Source organism: Montipora capricornis, chromosome 3 (assembly GCF_036669925.1).
Source record: "Montipora capricornis isolate CH-2021 chromosome 3, ASM3666992v2, whole genome shotgun sequence".
Lineage (NCBI taxonomy): Eukaryota > Metazoa > Cnidaria > Anthozoa > Scleractinia > Acroporidae > Montipora > Montipora capricornis.
The window spans coordinates 19951826-19974325 of record NC_090885.1 but is presented as its reverse complement, the minus strand read 5'-3'; the positions used below and the strand labels follow the sequence as shown (position 1 = coordinate 19974325).

Genomic DNA, 22500 nt, shown 5'->3' with positions numbered 1-22500 from the left:
GCTGATGCATGGGGAGAAGATACTGCACTTGTCATTGATGAAGGTAACTCCTATATTTTTTTATTTACACATAATTATTAACAGGTTGCTCATTGTTTCTAAAGTTTTGGGCGTAATTTGCTTATGGATGAATGTTGGATGGTCAACCCTTTTGCTCGTTCAACTGATAAGCGTTAAGCATATAGGTTTTCCTGTGCTAGGTCACATATTTTTGTGCAACAGAACAACAACCTAAATTTCTGCTTGTACTTCAAAAAAAAATTTGCAAGAAAGAGCAGGTGGTGAAAGAGACAGTGCAGCCAAGTGATCAGGGTTCTTGCCTTGAGATCCAGAGATCCCAGGTTCAAGATCTGTTCTGATCACTTCTTGAATTTGATCCTTTTTGTCCCTTGTTCAACTTCTCGGCGGCACTTGTAAATAACCAACTGTTTTGCCTCCTGGAATCCTTAAAAGTTGTTGTTGTTTTTGTTCTGTTCCGTGGTTTCACAACTCTCACAAAAAAATACAAAACACATCACTCAAGCAACTAATAAAATTATTATATTCATAGTATCAAGGTAATTGAAGTTAATTAAAAATAATAAGGTTAACCAATCGACTCCCAGGGGTTCCCTACTGACGAGTAAAATCGTCTGGTGTTAGACAGAGTAAAATACTAAGTCTGGCCGGTTTCGGCCGGTTTGGATGTTAATGGGTTAAAATAAAAATAAAAAGATTAATAGAAAATAAGGTCCCAAAGCACTCTGTTTCTTAGTTAAGGGCTGTGCATGATCTGTTAGGTATTATAAAATAAAATTATTTTCAAGTTTAAAAAAATTAATAGAACAAAAAAGAAAGTATTCCAAATGATGACGTGATTAATGAATAATTTATTATCGTTATTGTTATTGTTAGGTTTGAACAATGAAAGATTGAATTCATAGAAACAGTTTCCATTATTTGCAAACCTGATTTAGTGACATTTAAAGGGACTGTTGACAATTCTGATTGAACCAGTCTGAACAAATTTTCACCAGAACTACAAAATGAAAACTTAAATTCAATCACATGTAGCTTTATCTTGGGATTTGTATTGGGGTATTATTTATGATAAGTAAGAAGTGCATGTGATTGCATTTCATTAAACAGACCATTTCTGGTTAGTAGACTGACGACAGGCTCTTACAGTGCATGCTCTACAAGGGTGTAGATACGTGTGATAGCCGGGAGCCAGCAACAAAAGGCAACAAGAAATTGTCTCAAAAACATCACGAATGGCCCTGAATTTGCCTCCTAAAATTGAGAAAAAGGCATTGCTGAGAGTCTAAATTTCCATATTGTGCGTGGGAGCATGCCCCCCAGGGGTGTCCAACTGGGCCTTTGGCCCAAATTAAGTACCAGCCTGTTAAGTGCACATACCGGTAACCATCTTTACAAAAGTTCAGCTATGTACATCCTTGCTCTTATTTCAGAGGGTGGATTTGGTGATGACGGCTTGGATGTGGATGGTGACATCCTTGGTGGAGATGAAGAGGGTGGTGGCTGGGATGTTGGTGATGAAGATCTTGTCCTTCCCCCTGATTTGGTAAGTCCAGTCTGATAGGATTCAGATTAAGGCTCAAAGTAATGTGATATCAACATCTTAGCTACATGTGCAAGCACATAAAAAATGGTTGATCAGGCACAAAATAACAATGTGGAAGTTGTTATCAAAATACAATGTGCCAAGATGGGGTGCAATGTTTACGCCATCATTAATATAACAGAGTGTAGCATTTCCCAGGGAGGTGGATAATGAATGTAGTGTATCAATATTATTTTCTCTCAAAAGCCCAGCAAAGAAATTATGATAATGCCATTGTCATTAATTTCAGATACTTTATGAAACAGATTGTATGGTGCATGCCATTATTTTGATCCTTTCGTTGAAGTTTTGGAATTGTTGTCCTTGTAGAATGAAGGATTGAATTTGTCTTTCCTCAGGATGTTGGTCTTGCTGCTGGCACATCAGATGAAGGTTACTTTGTTCCACCTGTCAAAGGAACTAGCCAATCTCAGGTACACTTTCAAAAACCATGTGTTGGCTAGGGTTGTTTTTAAAGGCACGCTTGTCTTTGTTCTTTGTTATTGCACTAATATAGTGGGCTGCTTTTGTAGGTTTGGTGCACCAACTCGCAGCTTGCGGTTGACCATGTCTTAGCAGGATCTTTTGAGAGTGCCATGAGAGTGAGTTGAAACATTTTCTTTATTTACCTCCCAGAATATTGCCATTGCAATCATAATAGCATGCAGCTTCGAGATGAGTTTTAACCTGTTCATCCCTGAACTTGAAGCAGCCTCAATTGACGAGTGAAATCATCTGGCTTAAGACAGACTGAAAATTAATATACAAGTATCTTTCTTAGGATTGCAAGGGTTAAAACAATGTGTGTGCAAATCACATCTGTACTGTACATGTGTATTGGCATTCTAAACCATCTTCCTATCCTTGCAAGTGTTCTACAGAAGATGATGTTATGTGTTGCTGATCCTCCGAGTCAATAGATATTTCAAGCTATGCTGCATTTGGCTCTACATCATGTTCTTTTGTGCAGGCCTTTTCAGGGGCTTTGCTCAGAATTCATTGAAGCTCTTAAGAGAATTGGGAAGACCACATTAGATGTAGGGGTGTGAGAGATGATAATGCCCTGATATGCCTGTATGAGATAATCAAATTAGTTTTCACCTTTGGTGAAATATATAATATTATATATACCATAAATGGTTTGCATTCTTGGTAGTTTTGTTTGGCCCATGCTGGTGGGATATTTCCATAGCGTTGTATACAACAGATTCTCTGGGGTTCTTCCAGTGTCAACCCTTAGTCTCATTATCTAGGTGTTGAGAGAAAGCTTAGTGGGTGCAAAATAGACCTGTCACCTGTCAATTTACTTCTCCACGAGGCTACCTTAAGGCTTCATATCTGGAAGGAAAACACAAGACAGCATGTTAATGTATAGGGCTATTGAATCATGGTGGTAATAAATCTATTACATGAGGAAGTTTTCTAACACATGAAATTTGCTTTTGTTCTCTTTAAATAGCTTCTCCATGACCAAGTTGGTGTTGTGGTATTTGAACCTTACAAGCCATTGTTTATGCTAGCCTTTGCAAGAGGAAAAACAGCTCTTCCAGCCACCCCCGGATTACCTCCCTTGTTAGGGTATCCACACAGAAACTGGTGAGCTTTGATCTATTTATGTCTATTTATGAAATTTAGGCAGCACCATCTCCTTTTATAACGTTCATGTAACAGTTGTGAGTAATTACTTCTGTTAAATTTCTTTGATTAGGAGGGATGCTGGAGCAAAAGGTGGCCTTCCTGCTGTAGGCTTGAAACTTAACACACTTGTACAGCGATTACAGGTTTGTTTTGAGATTGAAATATGGTTTGCATATCTTTTTTTGAAAACAAGTGTACCTCTTCAGAGTTAAAGTAAATGGCACTATGTTTTGCTTTTTAGGTTTGAGATTGTTACAACTCTATCATTTTCATGATTTAAAATAAATTCATTTCTCAAATGCGATAGTAATGTCATATCACAAATAATATGATGAAACAAAATAATACTTTGTGCTGTTTGTCTGTGCTATTGCTGGTCAATACTGTCAGTACATGGTAATCTTTGTCACAGGCTATCATTGAGGCAATTTACGCCTAGCAATTGATTTACAACTTTTGTTGTCAAAAGCGAAATGAATAATTCTACAAATGTATACATGTATGTACATATATCCATAAAACCTTGCTTTCAAACTGTGAGGGAAAAACTACCTGTGGCTTCCAGTGTATGATACAGTATAACAAAAAGCAAACCATCAGAAATGCTTTTTTAGCTAAAAGAGGGATTCAACTCTCTACTTTGGTTTCTAAAGGTTGCTTATCAGTTGACAACTGGAGGCAAGTTTCAAGAAGCAGTGCAAAAACTGCATTCAGTTTTGTTGAATGTGACACTCTTGGTTGTGGACAGTAAACAGGAGATCAGCGAGGCTCAGCAGCTGCTTGGAATTTGCCGAGAATACATCGTTGGACTCCAGATGGAAATTAAGAGAAAAGAACTTCCTAAGGTACATAAATCACTTCACACCAGGTAATGGTAGTTGTAAACAGGGTTTCATGAAGAACTGAAGTTGGAAATATAAATAGTTTGAAGTACATGTAATTGGAGAATTGTGTCAAAGAACAAAGCTCTTTTTCGACCATAATTCTCATTATAGTAGTTGGACAATAAATTTATGTCCAGTCCTCTATGCTCAATGAACATCCTGTATTTTATGTAGGGTATCCTTACTACCAAAGGTAAAGTAACATGTTTTAAGCTGTTGTTATCCATGTTCTTACAAAAGGTGTTTTTTTCCCATAGTCTACCCTTGAAGAGCAAAAGAGAATATGTGAGGTAAGTTCCCACTACAGACGTTTGTATCTACAAAGATGTTTGGGGGTAATAATTGTTTATTTTTTAAATCTGATAGTGTGTGCTTGTTTGTATTGCAGATGGCTGCCTATTTTACCCACTGTAATCTCCAGCCAGTCCATCAAATTCTGACTTTGAGGACTGCAGTTAACCTTTTTTTCAAGGTAATGACTTTCAAAGACCTTATGTACCCCTTATCCCTCAGGCAAATGTTTTAAGCAACTAAATGATACTGGAATGATTGAAATGAAAGGATATCACGTCATCTTGCTGCTTTCTTCAAATTACTTCATTAAATTATAATGTCACATTATTTTGTAATGATTGACTTGCTCCTTCATGCAGTTACCAGTCAAATGGGCAACCTAATAATTATGTTGGAGTCATTCTTTTCAACTTGACCATTAAAATTTTTTATCACAGCTGAAAAACTTCAAGACAGCTGCTTCCTTTGCCCGCCGTTTGTTGGAACTTGGACCACGCCCAGATGTTGCAACTCAGGTTTGTGAATGATGTGATTGTGATCAAATTAAGTCCATTTGTTACACCCTGCTGCACAGCTTCTTTTTGTACCACAGTCCTTTTTATCTATCTTTGATCAGGGGGTCATAAATTAACTGCCTAGGTTGTTTGTTTATTGATAGATTCGCAAAATCCTGCAAGCTTGTGACAAGAATCCAACTGATGCTCATAACCTTCAGTACGATGAACACAACCCTTTCACTATCTGTGGAGTATCTTATAAGCCTCTGTACAGGTATGATGTCAGATTACAAATAACAATACTGTTCCTGTTTTTTCTCAAAAGCCATAACTTCCATAAATGGATGTGATAAAACCATGTATTACAAAACTTTACATGTACTGGTGCTTGATACAAAAATGAATTATATCTCTGCAGGTTAAAGCCTAAATGGTACATAGAAAAGTACACAAATACTGTTGATTCCTGATAACTCGAACCTCATGCTAACTTGAACCAAAATCGATTTCCACTGGATTTTAGTCATACATTTGTTGCAATTTTACCCTTGATAGCGTAAAGACTCGTGTATAAGCCGCACTCGTGTATAAGCCGCACCCAAAACTTTCAAGCATGATTTTGGATAAAAATCCAACAACTGTTTTACAACAATGTTTGAACGTATAGCTGGGGCTTTAGAGTTTAACTGCTCAGAAAAAGTGTAAATGAAAGGCTTGAAAGAACTACTTGTGAGCAAGATTCGGGTTTAGAACCTGAAGATGCAAACAAACGGCTCCCTTAGGAGCCACCACTTCTACCGAAAGCAGTGATTAACAACAGGTTTCATTATGTTCAATCTTTAGTTACTGAAGAGTTTCAGTTCAATTTTTGACCCCTACAAGCCAGTTTACTTCCTCTGAAAGTAATGGTCTTGTGTATAAGCCGCACCCGCGATTTTTGTCCCAAAACTTAAGCAAAAAGGTGCGGCTTGTACATGAGTCTTTACGTTAACTCAAACGTCCCACGAATTCAACGCACTTTTCATTTCCCTTCAGGCCATTCTCTGTCCCTCTAGATATAGCATATAATTTGTTACGCTCCTTATCAATAGAGGGCAAAATTACTGAGCGCTGATTGGCTGAGACAGAGGGCATTTTTTCTTAATCGAGGGCATTTTTGGTAATCAAGAGAGGGCTTGGTTACCTGTCAATGATTGGTTAATCCGTTGCATAGCAACGTATAAATTTTGCCCTTTATTAATAAACAAGTAATCGCATGAGTCCTCGTACTATTAAGGAGTAATTGCAGTTGTGTTTTGGAAATTTTCCAAAACACTTGTGCAATTAATCCGTAATAGTACTCGGCCTCATGTGATTACCTATACGCAGCCTTCTCAAAATATTTTTCGGGAGCAGGTCAAAAGGAAGGCGGATACGGTTTGGTGGTATAGGCACCCCAGGCCAAGCAAGTGCCCAAAGGACGCAAGCTTCTAGGGGGGTCTGGGGGCATGCTCCCCTTGGGAATTTTTTAAATTTAGACACTCACAGATGCAATTTAGTGCAATCTGGGGGATTTTAAGTGATGAAATTTCACATATGGAATTGACACTTGCTTGGAGTCTGACAATAAATACTGGAATGTTAGTTAAATAAACATTTCATGTGCGCGACGCCAAAAAATATTGCGGCCGCCCAATTTGTACGTGAAACAAACTTTTTTCAAGCTTTTATAATATCTCCAGTGACTTCACGTTCGAGCTAAAAATGTGTTGTCCGACATTTTCTGACTGGAAGGAGACAATAAAGCTTTCTGAGGAGGCGGCTCATTGAGCCGTTGACTGGCCGGTTTTGAGAAGGCTGCCTATACGTACATGTAACTCAAACCATGTCTGTCAAAACAAACAGTGAAATCTTTGTCCTTTTTTTCATAACACAAGATGTGTCAGGCCAGTTCAGGTTTTGTTGTCTTAGGGTATATTTAACTACAGTCAGTGTCTCAGTGTATCTTCAGAAAGAGTTGCTGCTTTCCTTTTTCAATTTCCCGTGAAGCTTCGGAAGACGATTGTAGTAGTAAGAGTATTTATGTAAGTAGTACTTACAAGCAGTAGTTTAAAAAGGTGTTTTGTTCTTCTCTTTTTACAGGGGGAAACCTCAGGAGAAATGCCCCCTCTGTCAAGCTTCATATTGTCCAGAATACAAAGGAGCAGTTTGTAATGTTTGCAAGGTTGCAGAAGTTGGCAAGGAGGCCATGGGTCTCAGAGTTAGTCCATTGCAGTTCAGATAAAGCACATCAGTGTCCATAATTATTACCAGTTAATGGAATGCGGCAGTGTTACCCTTAACTCAAAATTTGAACTGAAAAGAGTGTAATGGTAACCTCTCAAGCAAACCGCTGTTCTTCTCAGGGAGTATGTATAACAAGGAGTGAATCCTCTTTAAAAGACTGACTAATGTTGTTTTGTTATTCACTTCATCATCCATTGGGAAGCAGATAAGAATTATGATAGAAAGTAGCAGGAAAATGTTAATAAAATCAATTAGATCAAGGAAGTGGGCTTCATTAAATTATGGCTTTACTGTCATCATTCTTTCACCCTCCTCCCTGGCCATAGTATCATGATGGTCGTTTTTGTGGTCCCCTTTGTATGTGTTTCCTATAAACTCAAATTAATTTCTTTTTATGTCAGTCTTTATCACTGAAATAATGTAGTTAGTAAATGAATTTTATAAGTATTGTTGTCACTAACATGCTACATCAAAGAACCAAAATAAACTTTTATGCTGTTGTGTATTGTGAAGTGCTATAATTTCTAGCAGCGAAAAGGGGACATGAGAAAATGTCAAGGTGGCAAGGAAGCTTAAAATCCCATTATTTCTCACCCTGTAACAGATAGGTCGAGGGTGTGTGGTGTGTTTTTTTTTTCCTTGGTTGCATGACACTCCCTCTAGCTGACACAGGCAGACCTGGCTTAATCATTATTTTGAAGTCACAATCCTACTTAAAGAATCACCAATAGTCAATCTAAGTAAACCTTTCATCCATCAGGGCATTAACTCAGTGGGTTTCTAATGGCTTCCCATTTGTTAAAGATTTTCTTTGAAGTTAATTTCATTGTCATTAATGAACAGGTGGTATTTCTGGGTATTTTTGTGAGTGAAACCTACACAATATTGCAGCCATTGTGGACTAAAGAAACAGAGTGAGACTGTGGTCCTTAATGGCTGATCAACCTTCTGATAATGCATGCTTATTTAGCAATTCCGACCTCTATGTCTAATATCCCAGAAGCTGTGAGTTTAGTGTTATACAGTCATACATATTTTAATTGACCAGTCCCCATAGGGGATTTTCATGGCCAATGAAACAATTAACGTAACGACAGAATGTAGCAACAACTGTCAAGACCAGGGACTACCTAATCACTGCTTCCATATGCATGTGGAGTTATGATGCTTTTGGCTTCAGAATTGTCGCTCATTCCAAAGGTTGATGAAGTACAATGTGATTTTGGATGTAAAACCTGACTTGGGGTAATTTACCAAGATGTGGTTGCGAGAGACCATCAGTGACAATCAATCAAACTGTAGACTTTCATGGGAATATAGGTCTTAACATCGCCTCAATGCATTAACTCTGTAAATTTGATGATTCAAAAGCTAAAGGGAGTTCCCATGGGAAGGTTTATCAAGTTTGCTTGTTACTGTAAGTTGACAAAATAATATCACAAGAAATATTATTGTCTTTGGACCGTTTTCACAATGGTGGCCAAATGAAATAGTATTTTGTCTGAATGCTTATGAGCCATTTTATTATATTTCTCAGTATGTGCACTGTGATTGGCTAAAATAGCAGGTTGTATTCTACAGTACGGCCTGCTAAAATAATTTGAAATCTTGATTAAACATTCTCAAATGTGTTTCTTCTGTCGTTAACACTGTTGGAATCTTGCAAGCAGCTATTTCAAAAAGTTAAGATTATTTTATTCATTTTTCTGATTGTGACGTGGCAATCTTTGCGGCAGTTGAACCTTCCGCTTGACTCAACTAATTTCCTTTCCCGCACACCTGATTACCTCAGAGATATAATAAATATCTTTCATCAGTCTGTACTGAAAATTACAGATCCCTGTTTTTGCCATTGATTTATGGCCCATAGCTTGGGTCATAAATAAATGGAAAAAAACTTGGCCTATAACTTACAGAACGGTCCTCTACTCTTGCTACAATGGGCAAAATTTAAGAAAATACAAACCAAATTGAGGCTCGCAATATTAGTGAGAATACGAAATGATTGTGGTCACACTTGAGCAAAACACAGTGTAACTCTAGTGTTGACAGTACTCTAGTGTCAACTCCCTAGGGGAACACTGAACAATAGAACCTTGAATTAATACTCCTTTTACCTCCCTAATGTGACCAGAACCAAGGTAAATAAACCAGTCGCCAATTGTACAAGTGGGGTTGATCTCATCTGATTGCCATTTCTGGTAATTTGTGTTATGATTATTTTGAATCAACTATAATGCAATCAACATAACCTTTACTTGCATTCAATTATCTGGGCTGCATGGCAAATTAACAACCCCTGAAGATTTTGTCTGACTGTCCAATAACCTATTTAAACTTTGCTGCCATTTCTTCAAGATTAGACATAAGTGTTTCTTTATCGTTACTGGATGCTTGAGACCATGCAAGTGGTAAATGTGTTGCCACTGCTTTTCTGTCTTGATAAAAGGAACCGCTTCTCTCCTTGCTCACATCAGAAACAGCGAGCCATATGATTGTGTCTGCACCCTGCTCTGATGTACGCAGGCGATCCTTCATTTTTTGGTAAAAACCAGGCATTGATGACCGCACAGCTGGAGTGTCAGCCCAACCTGTTGGAAATTACCAAAAACTAGTTTTAACATCCACTCAAACATCCATTCAATGTCCCCATTTAAATAAGAAACCAAATCTAGGTGCAATGATAATAACAATCATAGGCTTAGCTATTATTATTATTTTATATTCTTCAAGCATCAAAATGCCAGTTCCACAGTTGAAGAAAGAGAATCATTCCAAATCATTTTTTGTGAGTGCACTCCTCTTAAACGTGACAAGGAGCATACAAGCATTTTCACATGGGAGTCAGGTCTGTCCTACCCCTCAAGGTGGCTGGAACCAGTTTCACAGCCTTTAAGAGACCTTCAAGAGATTATCAGAAGGGTTTTAACTACTATACTGTATCACGTAACCAAAATGTTATGGCACCAAATGAAACCAATTATTTCTGATAGTTAAATTTCAGATTGCTAATTACTATTCTACAATAAAAATGGGGGTCACCGAGTTTATTTGAGTTAGCAAGTAAAAGATGAAATATAGGGCGCTTTAGGGAAGCCTTTGTGTTGCCATGGTAACGTGTTATGTAACAATAGTTTAAGCAATAATTGGTGTTTCATATGGTACCATAACATTGCTGCAGGGGCGTAGTGTACCTCGAAAATCTAAAAATTATACATTTTATTGATGTATTTATTAGTTTATGGATTTTTGGGCAAAAAGCGACTTTGACACATGCAAGAGTTTCTCTTACTGTATTGCTGCTATTTTACAAAAAAAAAATTGGGGATATTGCACTATTCATTTTAGTACGAGATTCAAAGCCCAATCATCACAACCACAGTAACAAAATGAAAAAGCAAAAACAAAATGGATCGAAATACACCAATTGCAATACAAAGACTTGACCTTTTGACCCTTGAAGTCATCTTCTTCCTTTTTCTGAGAGGTTTGCAAAAGTATTTGAACTGATTTGACGGCAATGTGAAACACAGTCATTTCAGGTCAGAACTTACAGAGTTCAATGTGCTTGTTTCAGTGGACATTTGAATGGTAAATTAATTAAATGGCCCAGAGATCAGTAAGCAACTTCTTCAACCAGAGTGTGATTAATAAGGACAGTGAAGCAGAACCAACAGAAGGTTGACAAATGAACAAATAAACAACAATTCTTTTCATGCTTTGAATTATGAAACTTCTCCCTGGAAAACATGGGAAATGGCATTTACGAGGCCCTAAAAATAAAAATTTTGGGGGTGAGCATACCCCCATCCCCCTACAGGCTTGCCCCTGTGGCACTCATTTCACTATGCCTTCCTGCGCATACCTGAACAGAAAAACTACACTATGCACCTGTGCTGTTACTTGATACAGTGTTGAAGTGACAACTCCTCTTATAAGAAGGCCCCATAGAAGTAGTGAAAACTGGCTCCAGCCACCTTAATTATTAAAGTACAATTTTGATGCAGTGTTAACACTCACTATAATTCTAAAGTTTCAGTACAAACCACCACATAAATTCACGGTTGACTAAAGCTTTTTTCTATTGCCCACAACCAACTGTGGAGAGGATGACAATCAATCAAAGGATTATTGCTTAGAACAAGATACATCGCTCCTTGAGAAAACCAGCAAGTGATTTGGTCTATAAGCCAAAAAAGTTCTTTAAACTGTTGTGATTGGGTTGAATTTTTTCAGGAGGTGGAATTAGGCCAGCTGTTATTGCTTTGTGACATCTTTATCCATCCAGGTTAAAACGTCACATGTGCTCAGCCAACGCTCACCATGAAAGATGATAGATGGCCTTAAAGTGCTACAGTAACTATGACCTTTTTCTTAGTACTTCAAAACTACCGGTATGTTAACTGAACAGTAGGGTGCGTTCCTTTGGGATGATCCAAAAAAGGATAAAAAAATAAAAGTGCATCAAAAGAACCGATAAATCCACCCCCGGGAAAGGATTTTTCGGTTCCTTTTATGCACCACGATTCCAGTGATCTTGGGTCAGTGATCCTTTTTCGTATCATCCCCTAGGAACGCACCCTAAGAGACTGAAGTTTTAAGCCTCCACTTTTATAAAAGACACCTGTTTATTTTGACTGAAATTTTCCTAATTAATGGTCAGCCATTACTAACTTTAAAATCTCTCGAGAGCTGGGTCAAGGATAAATGACATCAAAGACACACTAGTTCAACAAAGCAATGCGTGCACATGCGCCTATATTAATATGCCAGCATGTATTATTGATAACCTGCGTTTACACGCTGCAATTTTAAGCTAGTGAGTCTTTGACGTCACTTCCCTGGATCCAACCCTCTGAGGTCCAATCGCTCACTCTCAAACACGAGTAATGGCGGGCCGTGAAATCCAAAACTTGCACTCAAAGAAAACAGCCTTTGTGTAAAATTCAAAGCTCAAGATTTTGACAGTCAGGTGTCAAACAAACACTCTATCAAAATCTGAATAATAATTTTTATTTAGTCTGCACGTGAACAAAAAGCAAAACAAATAGACTTACCAGGGTGCATAGACGAAAAGAATATTTCATGGTGCTTTTCTGCCCACTTTTCAGTCATAATAACTTGCTGTCGTTTGTTCTGGGCATATGCCATTGTACCATCAAATGGGTTCATCTTTTCAAACTGCAAATCTTTTACATCAAGCTTCATCACTAGCATGCCTCCTGTCAATTTCAAGTGTAAATGTGGGTGAAAAAAAGGTACATTATTTTACTGTAATTACACTTTGAGGGGTACACATACTCCCCTCAAAGTGCCCCTAACCAAAATATTCTTCCCACAACTATTCTGCTGTTTTCACTTTCAAATTCCAATAAAGCACTCCATAAAATTTAACAAACACCATAGGTTGTTTGTCCCACGGCTGAGCTACGGTGCAGCATGGGCCCATAAGCTCAATAATGCATGCATTGTGATTGGTTCTCACCTATGATCCATTAGAGGACAGTCCCATAGCTAATGCACCGATCAACTCGAAACTTTAACCCGAACCAGTTTCACCGGGCATTTGAACTTTTGGAAGATTGGATTGTTCAAATTCCCGCCCCTAGCGACTTTGGCGTCCAAAAAAAAAAAATCATTTGAAATCTGACTCTTCTGGTTCAATTTTCCCCACCCCATGCAGGCAAAGGTCAAATTCCCCACCCCAGGAACAGAGGATAGTCAAATGCCTGGGGTTTGCCCGGGGGAATGTTGAAGTTTTGATTTGATCGGTACATAACATCATCATCATCATCAAAACTTTTTGTTGTTTACTAAAACAAATAGATTTCATGTTATTGACTGCTTCTGTTCAATACTAGATAAGAGATAATGTTAAAATGTGGTACTAAGACCATCAATGAATGACACACTCAGCTATGACCTCGTGTGCCACTTCTTTGTTCTTAACACATTTTTACATCATCTGTGATCTATCACTGAACAGACGCAACATAAAATCTATTAATTTTGTTACATTTTTTAATATGATGTCATCTCAAGGATAAGACCCATGCCTCTTATCTCTTGTCAGCCCTGGGACAAACGATTGCCAATTGTGTCCAATTCACAGAACTCATGCCGCATTTGTCATGTCTCACTTAGGGATGTAAATTTTGGATTTTGGTCTCGCTTAGGGCATTCCGGGCAAAGCGCCAATATTTTAAGCCGCCAAGGTCTCCACGAAGAAACACAGAATTACATGAAGAGAAACAGAAGTCAAATTTTGCTTTTAAAAACTACTTTTAGATAAAAGCATTCAATGATTATGTCTTTATATCATTAAAACTCATTGCATGTCGTATTTGTGTGTGTTTTGAGCGGTCTCTTTTAGGAGTCAAAATTTGCTTAACCCACGCCCAGATTGGTCTCCTTTTGGGGTCACAAAAAGCTTGAGCCACGCCAGGAGCTCATTAAGAGGAGCCTCTATCTCCCATACTTGGCCTCAGAGTCAACCCTTTCCCGAGTAGATTTATTTATAAAACACCTCCCTTGGGAGATTCAGCACGCTCACTGTTGTAAAAGCCAATCTCCCTTGGGACATTCAGCACGCCCACTGTTATAAAAGCCAATCAAAACAGAGCTATCTCAGCGTCAAGGGAATTATGATACTTTTCGCGGGAAAAACCTGTTCCTAAAAATAAATTTACTCGGGAAAGGGTTGACTCAAGGAATTAGAGGAGATAGAGGCTTCTCTTGATCAGCTCCTGGCCACGCCCATATGGTCTCCTTTAGGGGTTAAATTCAAAATTTCCGACGAGCATCCCCGTCTGTTCCATATGGGGTCTGTTCCATATGGGAGTCCTCCCCCCCCCCCCCCAGGCTTTTCACCCCACCTAAACATCGCCACGACGGTGGACAATTAAGGCTGTTGTACTGTTGTCTCTTCGGTTCGTTATAAGGATTACGTAATCGAATTCTGAAACGAACGAGATTCCAGCCCATGAACTTTTCTCCTTGCGAACGCAAAAAATTACAGTATCTCTACGCAATAATTATATAAAATAATCTGGCGAACCTGATGAAACAGTGATAACTCGTGGCGATTCTTGCTTGAGGAGTAGTGGGATCAGTCCACTTGTCAAGATGTACGTTCCCAAGGTGTTGGTTGCGAAGTTTTTCTCCACTCCATTCTCATCTACTTCCCTTGTATTAACCATGCAGCCAGCGTTGTTTATCAACACACTGAGAGGTTCACCGGACGATGAGAACTTTTCTACGAATTCCCAGACTTTTCTGGGCTGTGACATGTCCAGTATGTGGAGTTTAACCTTGTCATTCCCAGTTGCATCTGAGACTTCTTTCCTTGCCTCCTCGCCTCGCGTTTCATTGCGACATACCATATGTAATGTTGCTCCCTTTTTTGCCAAATACATGGCTGCATCTTTTCCAATACCGCTGTTTGCTCCGGTGATCATGAACGAACGAGAAGAAACATCAACATCAAGAGCTTTCGGGTCGAAGGATTTTTCAGCAGCAAGGAAGCCGCTTTTCGTGTATTCTTTAAATCCTTTTCCGAACCACACTAAATTCCTATAAAACGTCATCTCAGTGACCCTTTGGTAAAAATCTTCAGGACAATGACATAACAACTGAAACTTACTGCAGTCTATAAAAGGTTGTCCGCGCGTGCAGTTGTTTTTATCAGGATAACGAGTGGCCTGGTTACCTGAGCGTGACAATTTGCGTTACTTTAGTTTGTAAATATCGTCAAATTCGCATCTTTTTTTGGAGCCTCAGGACGTTACCCATGTTGCCCGAAAATATGTTAATGGCTGCTAATAATAATAATAATAATAATACACGTTCAGCCTTTCCAGTCACTCTCTTTCAAATTTGTCACGAGTGCAACAACAAAACGTAACATAATAGGGAGCTTATGCAACGACAACGGCGACGGCAATGAGAACGTCACGAATTTTCTTATTTAGTGGGTAATAAAATTATCTTTTCACGCCCTGCACGTGCTTTTTTCTATTTTTTCAATTTCTTTGCAGTCGTATGATAATCTACAAAGTGAAATAGCCAAGTTTTTGGTTTTATGAAGAACGTCAGCACTTGAGGATAAATTTTCATTTTCTCTCCTAAAATGGAGTGCCGTTCCGACTAGTGTCATCTTTGAGGAATTACCACACCCTTGTCATATTAAAAACGTTGAAATAGTCACGAAGCGATTAAAATAACGCAAATTTATATTTTGAGATGACGTTCTCGTTGCCGTCGCCGTTGTCGTTGCTAAAGCTCCCAAATGACTCAGCAAATGCGCACTTCAATCACGTGGAAAAAACAATGCACTTTGTATATTTCGAGACGAAAATTCAACAAAGACCCCTAAGACCCTGAGACTCGAAAACGAACCCGAAATTGTGCTAGCCTGAGCGCAGCTGGACATGAAACTCGAAAGCTACAGTAGGTCAAAAACCTACTACAATCAGTGACGCATTGTTGGTACACTGACGGAATTAATCGCGCATCCCTCCCTCTCCCACCTCAATGTTGTTTAGAAACTAAAACGCACTGAACAGTTACTTTGGGTGCAACTACCCTTGTGCGTCCTCAATTAGAGTATGCTTGCTCAGTGTGGAACCCATATACTAAACGTAATATTCACCAACTCGAACGAGTTCAGCACAGAGCAGCAAGGTTTGTTTTTAGAGATTACTCAAATTATACTCATGTCACTCCCATGTTAAAACAGCTTGGTTGGGACACTCTTGAACAACGTAGACTTTCGGACCAATTATCTATGTTTTACAAAATCCAGAAAGGTTTGGTTGGTATCTCCCTTCCATCTGAAGTTCGTCCATTAACAAGGGCTTCTCGAGCCCGCAATGCATTTCCTTTTCGACACATTCAGACCAGCTGTAATGTTTATAAATATTCGTTTTACCCAAGTTCAATAGTAGCCTGGAATAAATTACCTGTACTTACGGATATTATTCCTTTTACTAATAGTATAATGTCCACCATAAATTCCATGATCAGGCTACTATAATATTAATTCTCGTGTAGATAAATACTGTACAGTAAGCAATTTTAAATGTAGATTTTGAAATGTATATAATTTTCTTTATATATATATATATATATAATTATTATATATTTATTACTAATTTACTTATTTACTTATTTATTTTATCTCCTAGTATAGTGTATACTGTTTTAGGAGTATTCTTATTAAAGTATTGAATATTAAAGCAATGCGCTATCCAAGATTGCAAGGGCTGAAAGGGGGGTGGGTGTTCCAATGACTTATGATTGAATATCGTATAACCTTAAATTAATTTTGTCATGTTGCGGTATGTCTTGCGCATAGTGTGTCTTGGGCGCTGAAAAGTGAACTGGCTGTCCCTCCAACGATAGCAATATATCTTGCCATGGAAGCGCTTGAGCAGACCAGCGAAAAACGTTAAAAAATATTATTACGGCTAACTCTGCGCCTACTTTCCTGATTGCACTGACTGCAATGTTTCATGACACGAAGTTTACACCTTATCGCGAAGAGACAATCAGTGACACATTGTTGGTACACTGACGGAATTAATTGAGCATCCCTCCCTCTCCCACCTTTCGATGTTCTTTAGAAACTAAAACGTCTGAACAGTTAGCTTGGGTGCATTGCGCTATCCAACATTGTACGGGGGAAAGGGGGTGCCGGGGTGTTCCAACGACTTATGACTTTGATTGTAGATACTAGCTACAATCTTGGACAAAATTTTTGAGAAAACTCTGCTTTTGGACTAAACTCCGATCACGTGTATGAAAAATAAGCTCTCTTTTTGCCCCCACCCCCCCTGTTGCTAGACGAAACAAAGCATGTCGAACCTGGGCTTATCAACATTGGTTGTAGGGGGGAGGGGGATCGCTAATAAGGTGCGATATTGAGGACGTAGTGCGCAAAATAACCCCTGTTTTTAATATTCTTAACCCTTTTTGTCCAAGATTGTAGCTCGAAAACCTTACGGTTATCTAGCTGCTAGGCATTTCCTTCTATGTAATAATATTTAGTTTAAATTGTAATTGAATATTCTATGTGCTAAGTAGCTAATTATTTAATAAGTTTTACAAACCATGTAATGGAAACGTGAAATAAAGTGTTTTTTTTATATAGTCCGTATAGTAGTATATTTATAGACGGCGGTTTAGTCTACGACGCGACTAAAATTGTACACATTTTGCCGAAATTAATTTTTGTCCACAGCCGACCTCAGGCTGCGCGCAACATCTCTAATACCACAAGGTTTGCAACAGCTGGCAAACGTCCAGACGAAAGTTAAGATCAAGGAGACTTGCTTGACTTAAATTCATTTCGGCTTGGCTTTATTCCACGACCAGACATATTAAACAAAAAGTTGTTTTGTTTGCTGGTTGAAATGGATTTGAATACAGAATTTATGAAAGCCGTATGTTGAAAGTGCGGAGAGAAACAATTTTGTATGCCCAATTTCACTGCAGCTGGCACCCGGGGGGGGGGGGGGGGTACTCCCTTATAAGGGCTTAATGGGGACGTGCGGCCAGCCAGGGTATGGTTTTCGGGATTTTTGTCTTGAACAGGGTATCGAATTTAGCATTTTTTGTCTTAATCAGGGTATCAATTTATCAATTGTTGTCTTAAACTGGGTTAAATGTCTTAAACAGGTTATCAAAAATCGGAATTCTGTCTTAAAATGGGTAGGAAAATCAACGATATTTGTCTTAAACAGGGTCAGGGTATGAGGGCCGCGCCGCACCTCCCCAACCAGGGATACATCGAGTACCCCCCCCCCCCCCCCCGGGAGTTGGCATCTCATGCAGTTGCAACAAGCATGAGAAATTTCCAGGCTTGAACGGGTAACGAAGCTATGACTGCGAAATTGCACAACACACCGCCCTGGGAGCTGTTCAATGGGCAATTCATTTTGTATCCGTAAGAGACTACCCTGAGTGCCTGAGGTTAATTTTTTTTTCACCTTCTAGTGATCGCAGCTTTCTAAACCATAAGAAACCCCTCACACCCAGGGTATTATCAGACACCTTTGCAACATCATGAGATGCTTCCATAACATTACTGTGAAGATCTTTCACCTATAGACAATGGGGCTCAGACATCTCCGAGATATTCTTGCAAAATAAAAAAGGCAACATTAAGTTTAAAACATACCTCAAAGTTTATGCTTGGCACTTTATGGATTGAAGGAAGTTGTTTATTTAAACTCCTGATACAGTACAATTCTAAAACTCTACAATCAGATTATAGCTTAGTAAGGATTCAATGTCATTGTAAATCCACTATTCAAGCTCTTTCTTTAACAATTATGACAAATAATAGTTTGTAACAGTATACTGTCAATACATTTGGGGACGACAAAATTATCATGAATACAACTCAGCACTGTGAGGGGAAATCCTCAAACCAGCCTTTATGTTACAACAACCCTCCTTGATTTGAGGTTTGAAAAATGAAGAATCAACCATTATTTGAACAACTCTTTTGGCTACTGGGTCACCTCTCATGATATTGCTCTACAGTGCATTTAACAATAGTTATTTTATCCTACACTTGTCTTCCAAACCAATATTTGCCTATTTAGCCACTTCCGCCACTAAAATTTGCAAGAGTGGAAAATATTAACAAGCGGGGTTGTTTTTTTTAAGAGTAGAGGAAAACATTAAGATGGATAACACAAATTTTATCATTCAGCTGGATAAGGTCACAAATCACTCTTCTACGACCATCATCAAGATTACGCTTTATTCAGGAGTCTGTCATACTCAATAAATGAGTGGTAGCAGCATTGACGTCTCCACCACTGGCTTCGAGAACAGATCGGATAACACTCTCTTCCATGTTTGGAAACATGTCTTTTAAGCCTGCTACGTCTTGTTGACGTTGATTGGGTCTCATTTGTTGCTGTGGAGGTGGTTGCTGTTGTCCAGTTGGAACTGGCTGGTAAGGTCCATAACCTCCAGGATAAATAATTTGAGTTCCTGGTACAACTGGTTGTGGTACCATCATAACTGGCATTTTGGGATACACAACAGTGGCAGGGGGTGGTGGAGCTGGTACTTTCTAAATATAGTGGGAAGGGAGGAAACAAAAGAAACTGTGCTATAATATATAACGACCATGAAGACATTTTAATGACAAGGCATTCACGAGCTAAGCATAATAAAAAAAAAATCAAATGTGGCTCACAATTCCATAACAAACCTATGAAATACAAATACAAACATTTTTGCCTACCCTGTATGCTAAAACCAAATTGATCATTCCCTCTTTGTCATCTCCTTGCTTGCCACTCAGAGAGTACCAATCGTCAACAGTTTCTCCTTGAAAAACTTCCTCCTTGATTTGAATAAGACCCCAAGCAATACGCTCATCCATGGAAAAAGCTCGCTGAAATGCAAAGTTTTTGCATGAGCTGTGAGTCAGACTCTGCCTTTCAAGCATTCACGACAGAATCTTTTCGAAAGCTACAATTAGTTATATCCAGAAAATGAATGCAACAGAATGTAAGTGACCAAAAATGTTTTGTCTTCATTTTTATCAGCACTATTACCAATTATCATACAAAAGCTGACAATCACCAATGAAATTTACCTCATCAAAAATCTCTACATATATTTCACTCACACCTTCTTGCACTGGTCTGGAAAAGAACAACAGATCAGGATAATATTATCTTTATGGATGTTTTACAAGTAAAAATAAATGACATTCTCTCAAGATAAAAAGGATGAAGAACATTATTTCACCAACAAAATATAATTACTAGACCTTTCATTAGACAAACAACTGTACTAGCTGTCATATTTTAGTATTATCTCTAACATGTGATATACCGGTACATACATCGACATCAACTTATTCCAGCGGGGGTTCTTTGATCCATTATAAGCTGTTGGACTTTCAAAGACATGGTTTCCAACTCTGATACGGCAGTAAGGATCCATGCGCGTAACACCATAATTCTTGGCAAGCTTTGCCTGTAAAAATGTTATTGAAAGAAAGAATGAGCTTCAGAATACTTTCTACAAAGACATTGCACCACTCAGACTGTCAGATTTCATTTTTCCTAATTACTATAATTATTATAATTATAATAATAATAATAATAATTATTATTATTATTATTATTATGGTGGTGGACATGGTGGACATGGTGGACGTGTAAGGAATAGCTCCCCAAAAAATATGATGGCTCGAAGGAAATGGACAGACCAAATGAATGAGGACCTCCTCGAATGTAAAAAAACTGCACAGAGTCTGGTTTCGTCGAACCATGCGCCTCTTAATAGTGGTGGAAGAAAGAAAGGTTACATTGAAGTAATGACTGAGTTATGGGAGGCGAAAGGCTACGCACACCTTGGTTTTAAAAGCCACAATTTAACAACGCAAGCCGCTAGACTTGAGAAAGCAAGCGCCAATAATACTTTTAGATGCAACGATTCAACCGATGGCTGCAGCAGGTCTGAGAGCAAGCCGGCCAAGAGAGAGTTGGTACTCGAAGGAAATAATATTCAAGATGGCTCACAAAGAAATCAAAGTCTTCGCCAAGTTGAAAATGCTAATTCAGCGCAATCGAATTTGCATAGCCTACTAATCGATCAGTCACGCGATTGCAACCAACAACCCCCCACGGGACCATCCAGCGAATTACCAGATCAAAACAAAATAAAGCCAAACCTGCCCGACTACGAGGTGTTTCCCTCTGAAATTAAGAACAAAAAATGGGGCGATATCAGCCACGAAAGCTTCTGCAATTCAATAAATGCTATCTATGATGAAATTGTCCACTACAGGAGAAACATCTTTAATCTACCGTCTGGCCGAGCCGGGAAGAGTTTCGTCGAAGAACTGGCTTTTTGGATCAGGCAATTCAATGTCAATTCCGACCTGAACTCAATCGCTTTAAAGGCCTTCATGGTACTTCCAACCCTGATCCTGCAAAAGCCTTCCGCAACTTCTAAAAGTAAAGAGCATAGCGCAGCATTAAAGCGCCATTTAACACTCTGGAGGCAAGGAGATCTTAGCCAGTTGCTCAGCGAAGTGAGATTTATCCAGAGAAAGTTTAAGAGTTCGAAGAAGGCAAGAACAGTGGAAGATCTTTCTAAGGTTTTCGCAAAGCTTGTTATGCAAGGAAAACTGTCAGCAGCTTTAAAACTCTTGGAGAATGAGAGTTCATCAGGTTTGCTCGATCTATCACCTGCAGTCCTGCAAGGGCTAAAAGACAAACATCCAGAAGCCGCTGAGATTGCAGAGGAGAGCCTGTTACATGGCCCGATCAACTCTATCCCACCAGGTGTGTTTGACCTCATAGATGAGGAAATGATTTTTAAGTCAGCCAGTAGAACCAAAGGCTCCGCGGGACCATCAGGAATGGATTCCGAAATTTACAAACGGATCTTATGCTCAAAGAATTTTAAGAACGAAGGGAAAATGTTAAGGGAAGAGCTAGCCATATTTACAAGACAACTACTCACAAAGTCGTACCACCCGTCTTTGTTGGAGGCATATACATCATGCAGGCTTATACCGCTCGACAAAGATCCGGGAATTCGTCCAATCGGTGTCGGAGAGGTTTTGAGACGGATAATAGGTAAAACTGTGTCCGTGTTCCTTAAAGAGGATATCAAGGATACCGCGGGGCCCCTACAAGTTTGTGCAGGCCACAGCGCAGGGGCAGAGGCCGCGATACACGCCATGAGCCAGATTTTCGATGAGGAGGGGTCAGATGGAGTACTGTTGATCGATGCAAGTAATGCATTTAACCAAATGAACAGATCTGTAGCTTTGCACAACATTCAGATTTTATGCAAGGAAATGGCGCTTTATATAATAAACACCTACAGAAGCCCATCTAGACTTTTCATCTGTGGGGGAGGTGAAATACTCTCACAGGAGGGGACAACACAGGGCGACCCCCTTGCTATGGCTTGGTACTCGGTTAACACATCAATGATGATTTATTATTTGAGAGCACACTGCCCGGGGGTTAAACAAGCATGGCTCGCGGATGATTCGGCAGGCGGTGGAGTAATCACATCGCTTTACGATTGGTACAAGCTGTTGAGTCAGGAAGGAGAGAAGTTCGGTTACCTTGTGAATGGGTCAAAGAGTTGGCTTATAGTAAAGTCAGAGGAAGCTGCCGCAGAAGCAGCGAGAGTATTCGGTGATGAAGTTAATATCACTATTGAGGGTCAACGTCATCTAGGAGCGGTCATTGGATCACAAGAATACAAGGATATGTATTGTAAGGAGAAAGTGCGTGCATGGAAAGGGGAACTTGAAACACTATCA

General features: G+C 39.1%; 4 protein-coding genes across 4 annotated transcripts in view; 2 read left to right on the top strand and 2 right to left on the bottom strand.

Moving 5' to 3' along the window:
• LOC138040848 (coatomer subunit alpha-like) overlaps positions 1-7686 on the top strand; it is a 32508-nt gene extending 24822 nt beyond the window's left edge. Inside the window, exons 28-39 of the mRNA XM_068886542.1 lie at positions 1-43; positions 1452-1564; positions 1963-2037; positions 2137-2205; positions 3063-3199; positions 3312-3384; positions 3895-4086; positions 4383-4415; positions 4514-4597; positions 4857-4934; positions 5078-5190; positions 7038-7686. The exon at positions 1-43 is cut by the window's left edge and continues 50 nt beyond it. Of these exons, the coding sequence (XP_068742643.1) occupies positions 1-43; positions 1452-1564; positions 1963-2037; positions 2137-2205; positions 3063-3199; positions 3312-3384; positions 3895-4086; positions 4383-4415; positions 4514-4597; positions 4857-4934; positions 5078-5190; positions 7038-7179 (1152 nt within the window). The 3' untranslated portion in view covers positions 7180-7686. The remainder of the gene's footprint in view (positions 44-1451; positions 1565-1962; positions 2038-2136; positions 2206-3062; positions 3200-3311; positions 3385-3894; positions 4087-4382; positions 4416-4513; positions 4598-4856; positions 4935-5077; positions 5191-7037) is intronic.
• A 990-nt stretch (positions 7687-8676) lies between these two features.
• LOC138040869 (dehydrogenase/reductase SDR family member 12-like) lies at positions 8677-14883 on the bottom strand. Its single transcript, XM_068886575.1, has 3 exons — positions 14239-14883; positions 12239-12403; positions 8677-9772 (listed from the first exon to the last, which is right to left on the bottom strand). Exons 1-3 carry the CDS (start codon positions 14765-14767, stop codon positions 9510-9512), a joined length of 957 nt encoding a protein of 318 aa, XP_068742676.1. The 5' UTR covers positions 14768-14883; the 3' UTR covers positions 8677-9509.
• A 3498-nt stretch (positions 14884-18381) lies between these two features.
• LOC138040871 (toll-interacting protein B-like) overlaps positions 18382-22500 on the bottom strand; it is a 12540-nt gene continuing 8421 nt past the window's right edge. Inside the window, exons 3-6 of the mRNA XM_068886577.1 lie at positions 20053-20186; positions 19801-19849; positions 19444-19596; positions 18382-19269 (exon numbers count right to left, since the gene is read on the bottom strand). Of these exons, the coding sequence (XP_068742678.1) occupies positions 18955-19269; positions 19444-19596; positions 19801-19849; positions 20053-20186 (651 nt within the window). The 3' untranslated portion in view covers positions 18382-18954. The remainder of the gene's footprint in view (positions 19270-19443; positions 19597-19800; positions 19850-20052; positions 20187-22500) is intronic.
• Positions 21859-22500, top strand: part of LOC138040857 (uncharacterized) — a 2259-nt gene continuing 1617 nt past the window's right edge. Inside the window, exon 1 of the mRNA XM_068886555.1 lies at positions 21859-22500. This exon is cut by the window's right edge and continues 1385 nt beyond it. Coding sequence (XP_068742656.1) covers positions 21904-22500 — 597 coding nt within the window. The 5' untranslated portion in view covers positions 21859-21903.

Coding starts and splice junctions, on each gene's coding strand:
- LOC138040869 (XM_068886575.1), bottom strand. CDS start 14,767: ATGACGTTTTATAGGAATTTAGTGTGGTTCGGAAAAGGATTTAAAGAA. Junction 12,404..14,238: donor AGTTATCACTGTTTCATCAG/GTTCGCCAGATT, acceptor TGAAATTGACAG/GAGGCATGCTAGTGATGAAG. Junction 9,773..12,238: donor CTTTTCGTCTATGCACCCTG/GTAAGTCTATTT, acceptor AATTTCCAACAG/GTTGGGCTGACACTCCAGCT.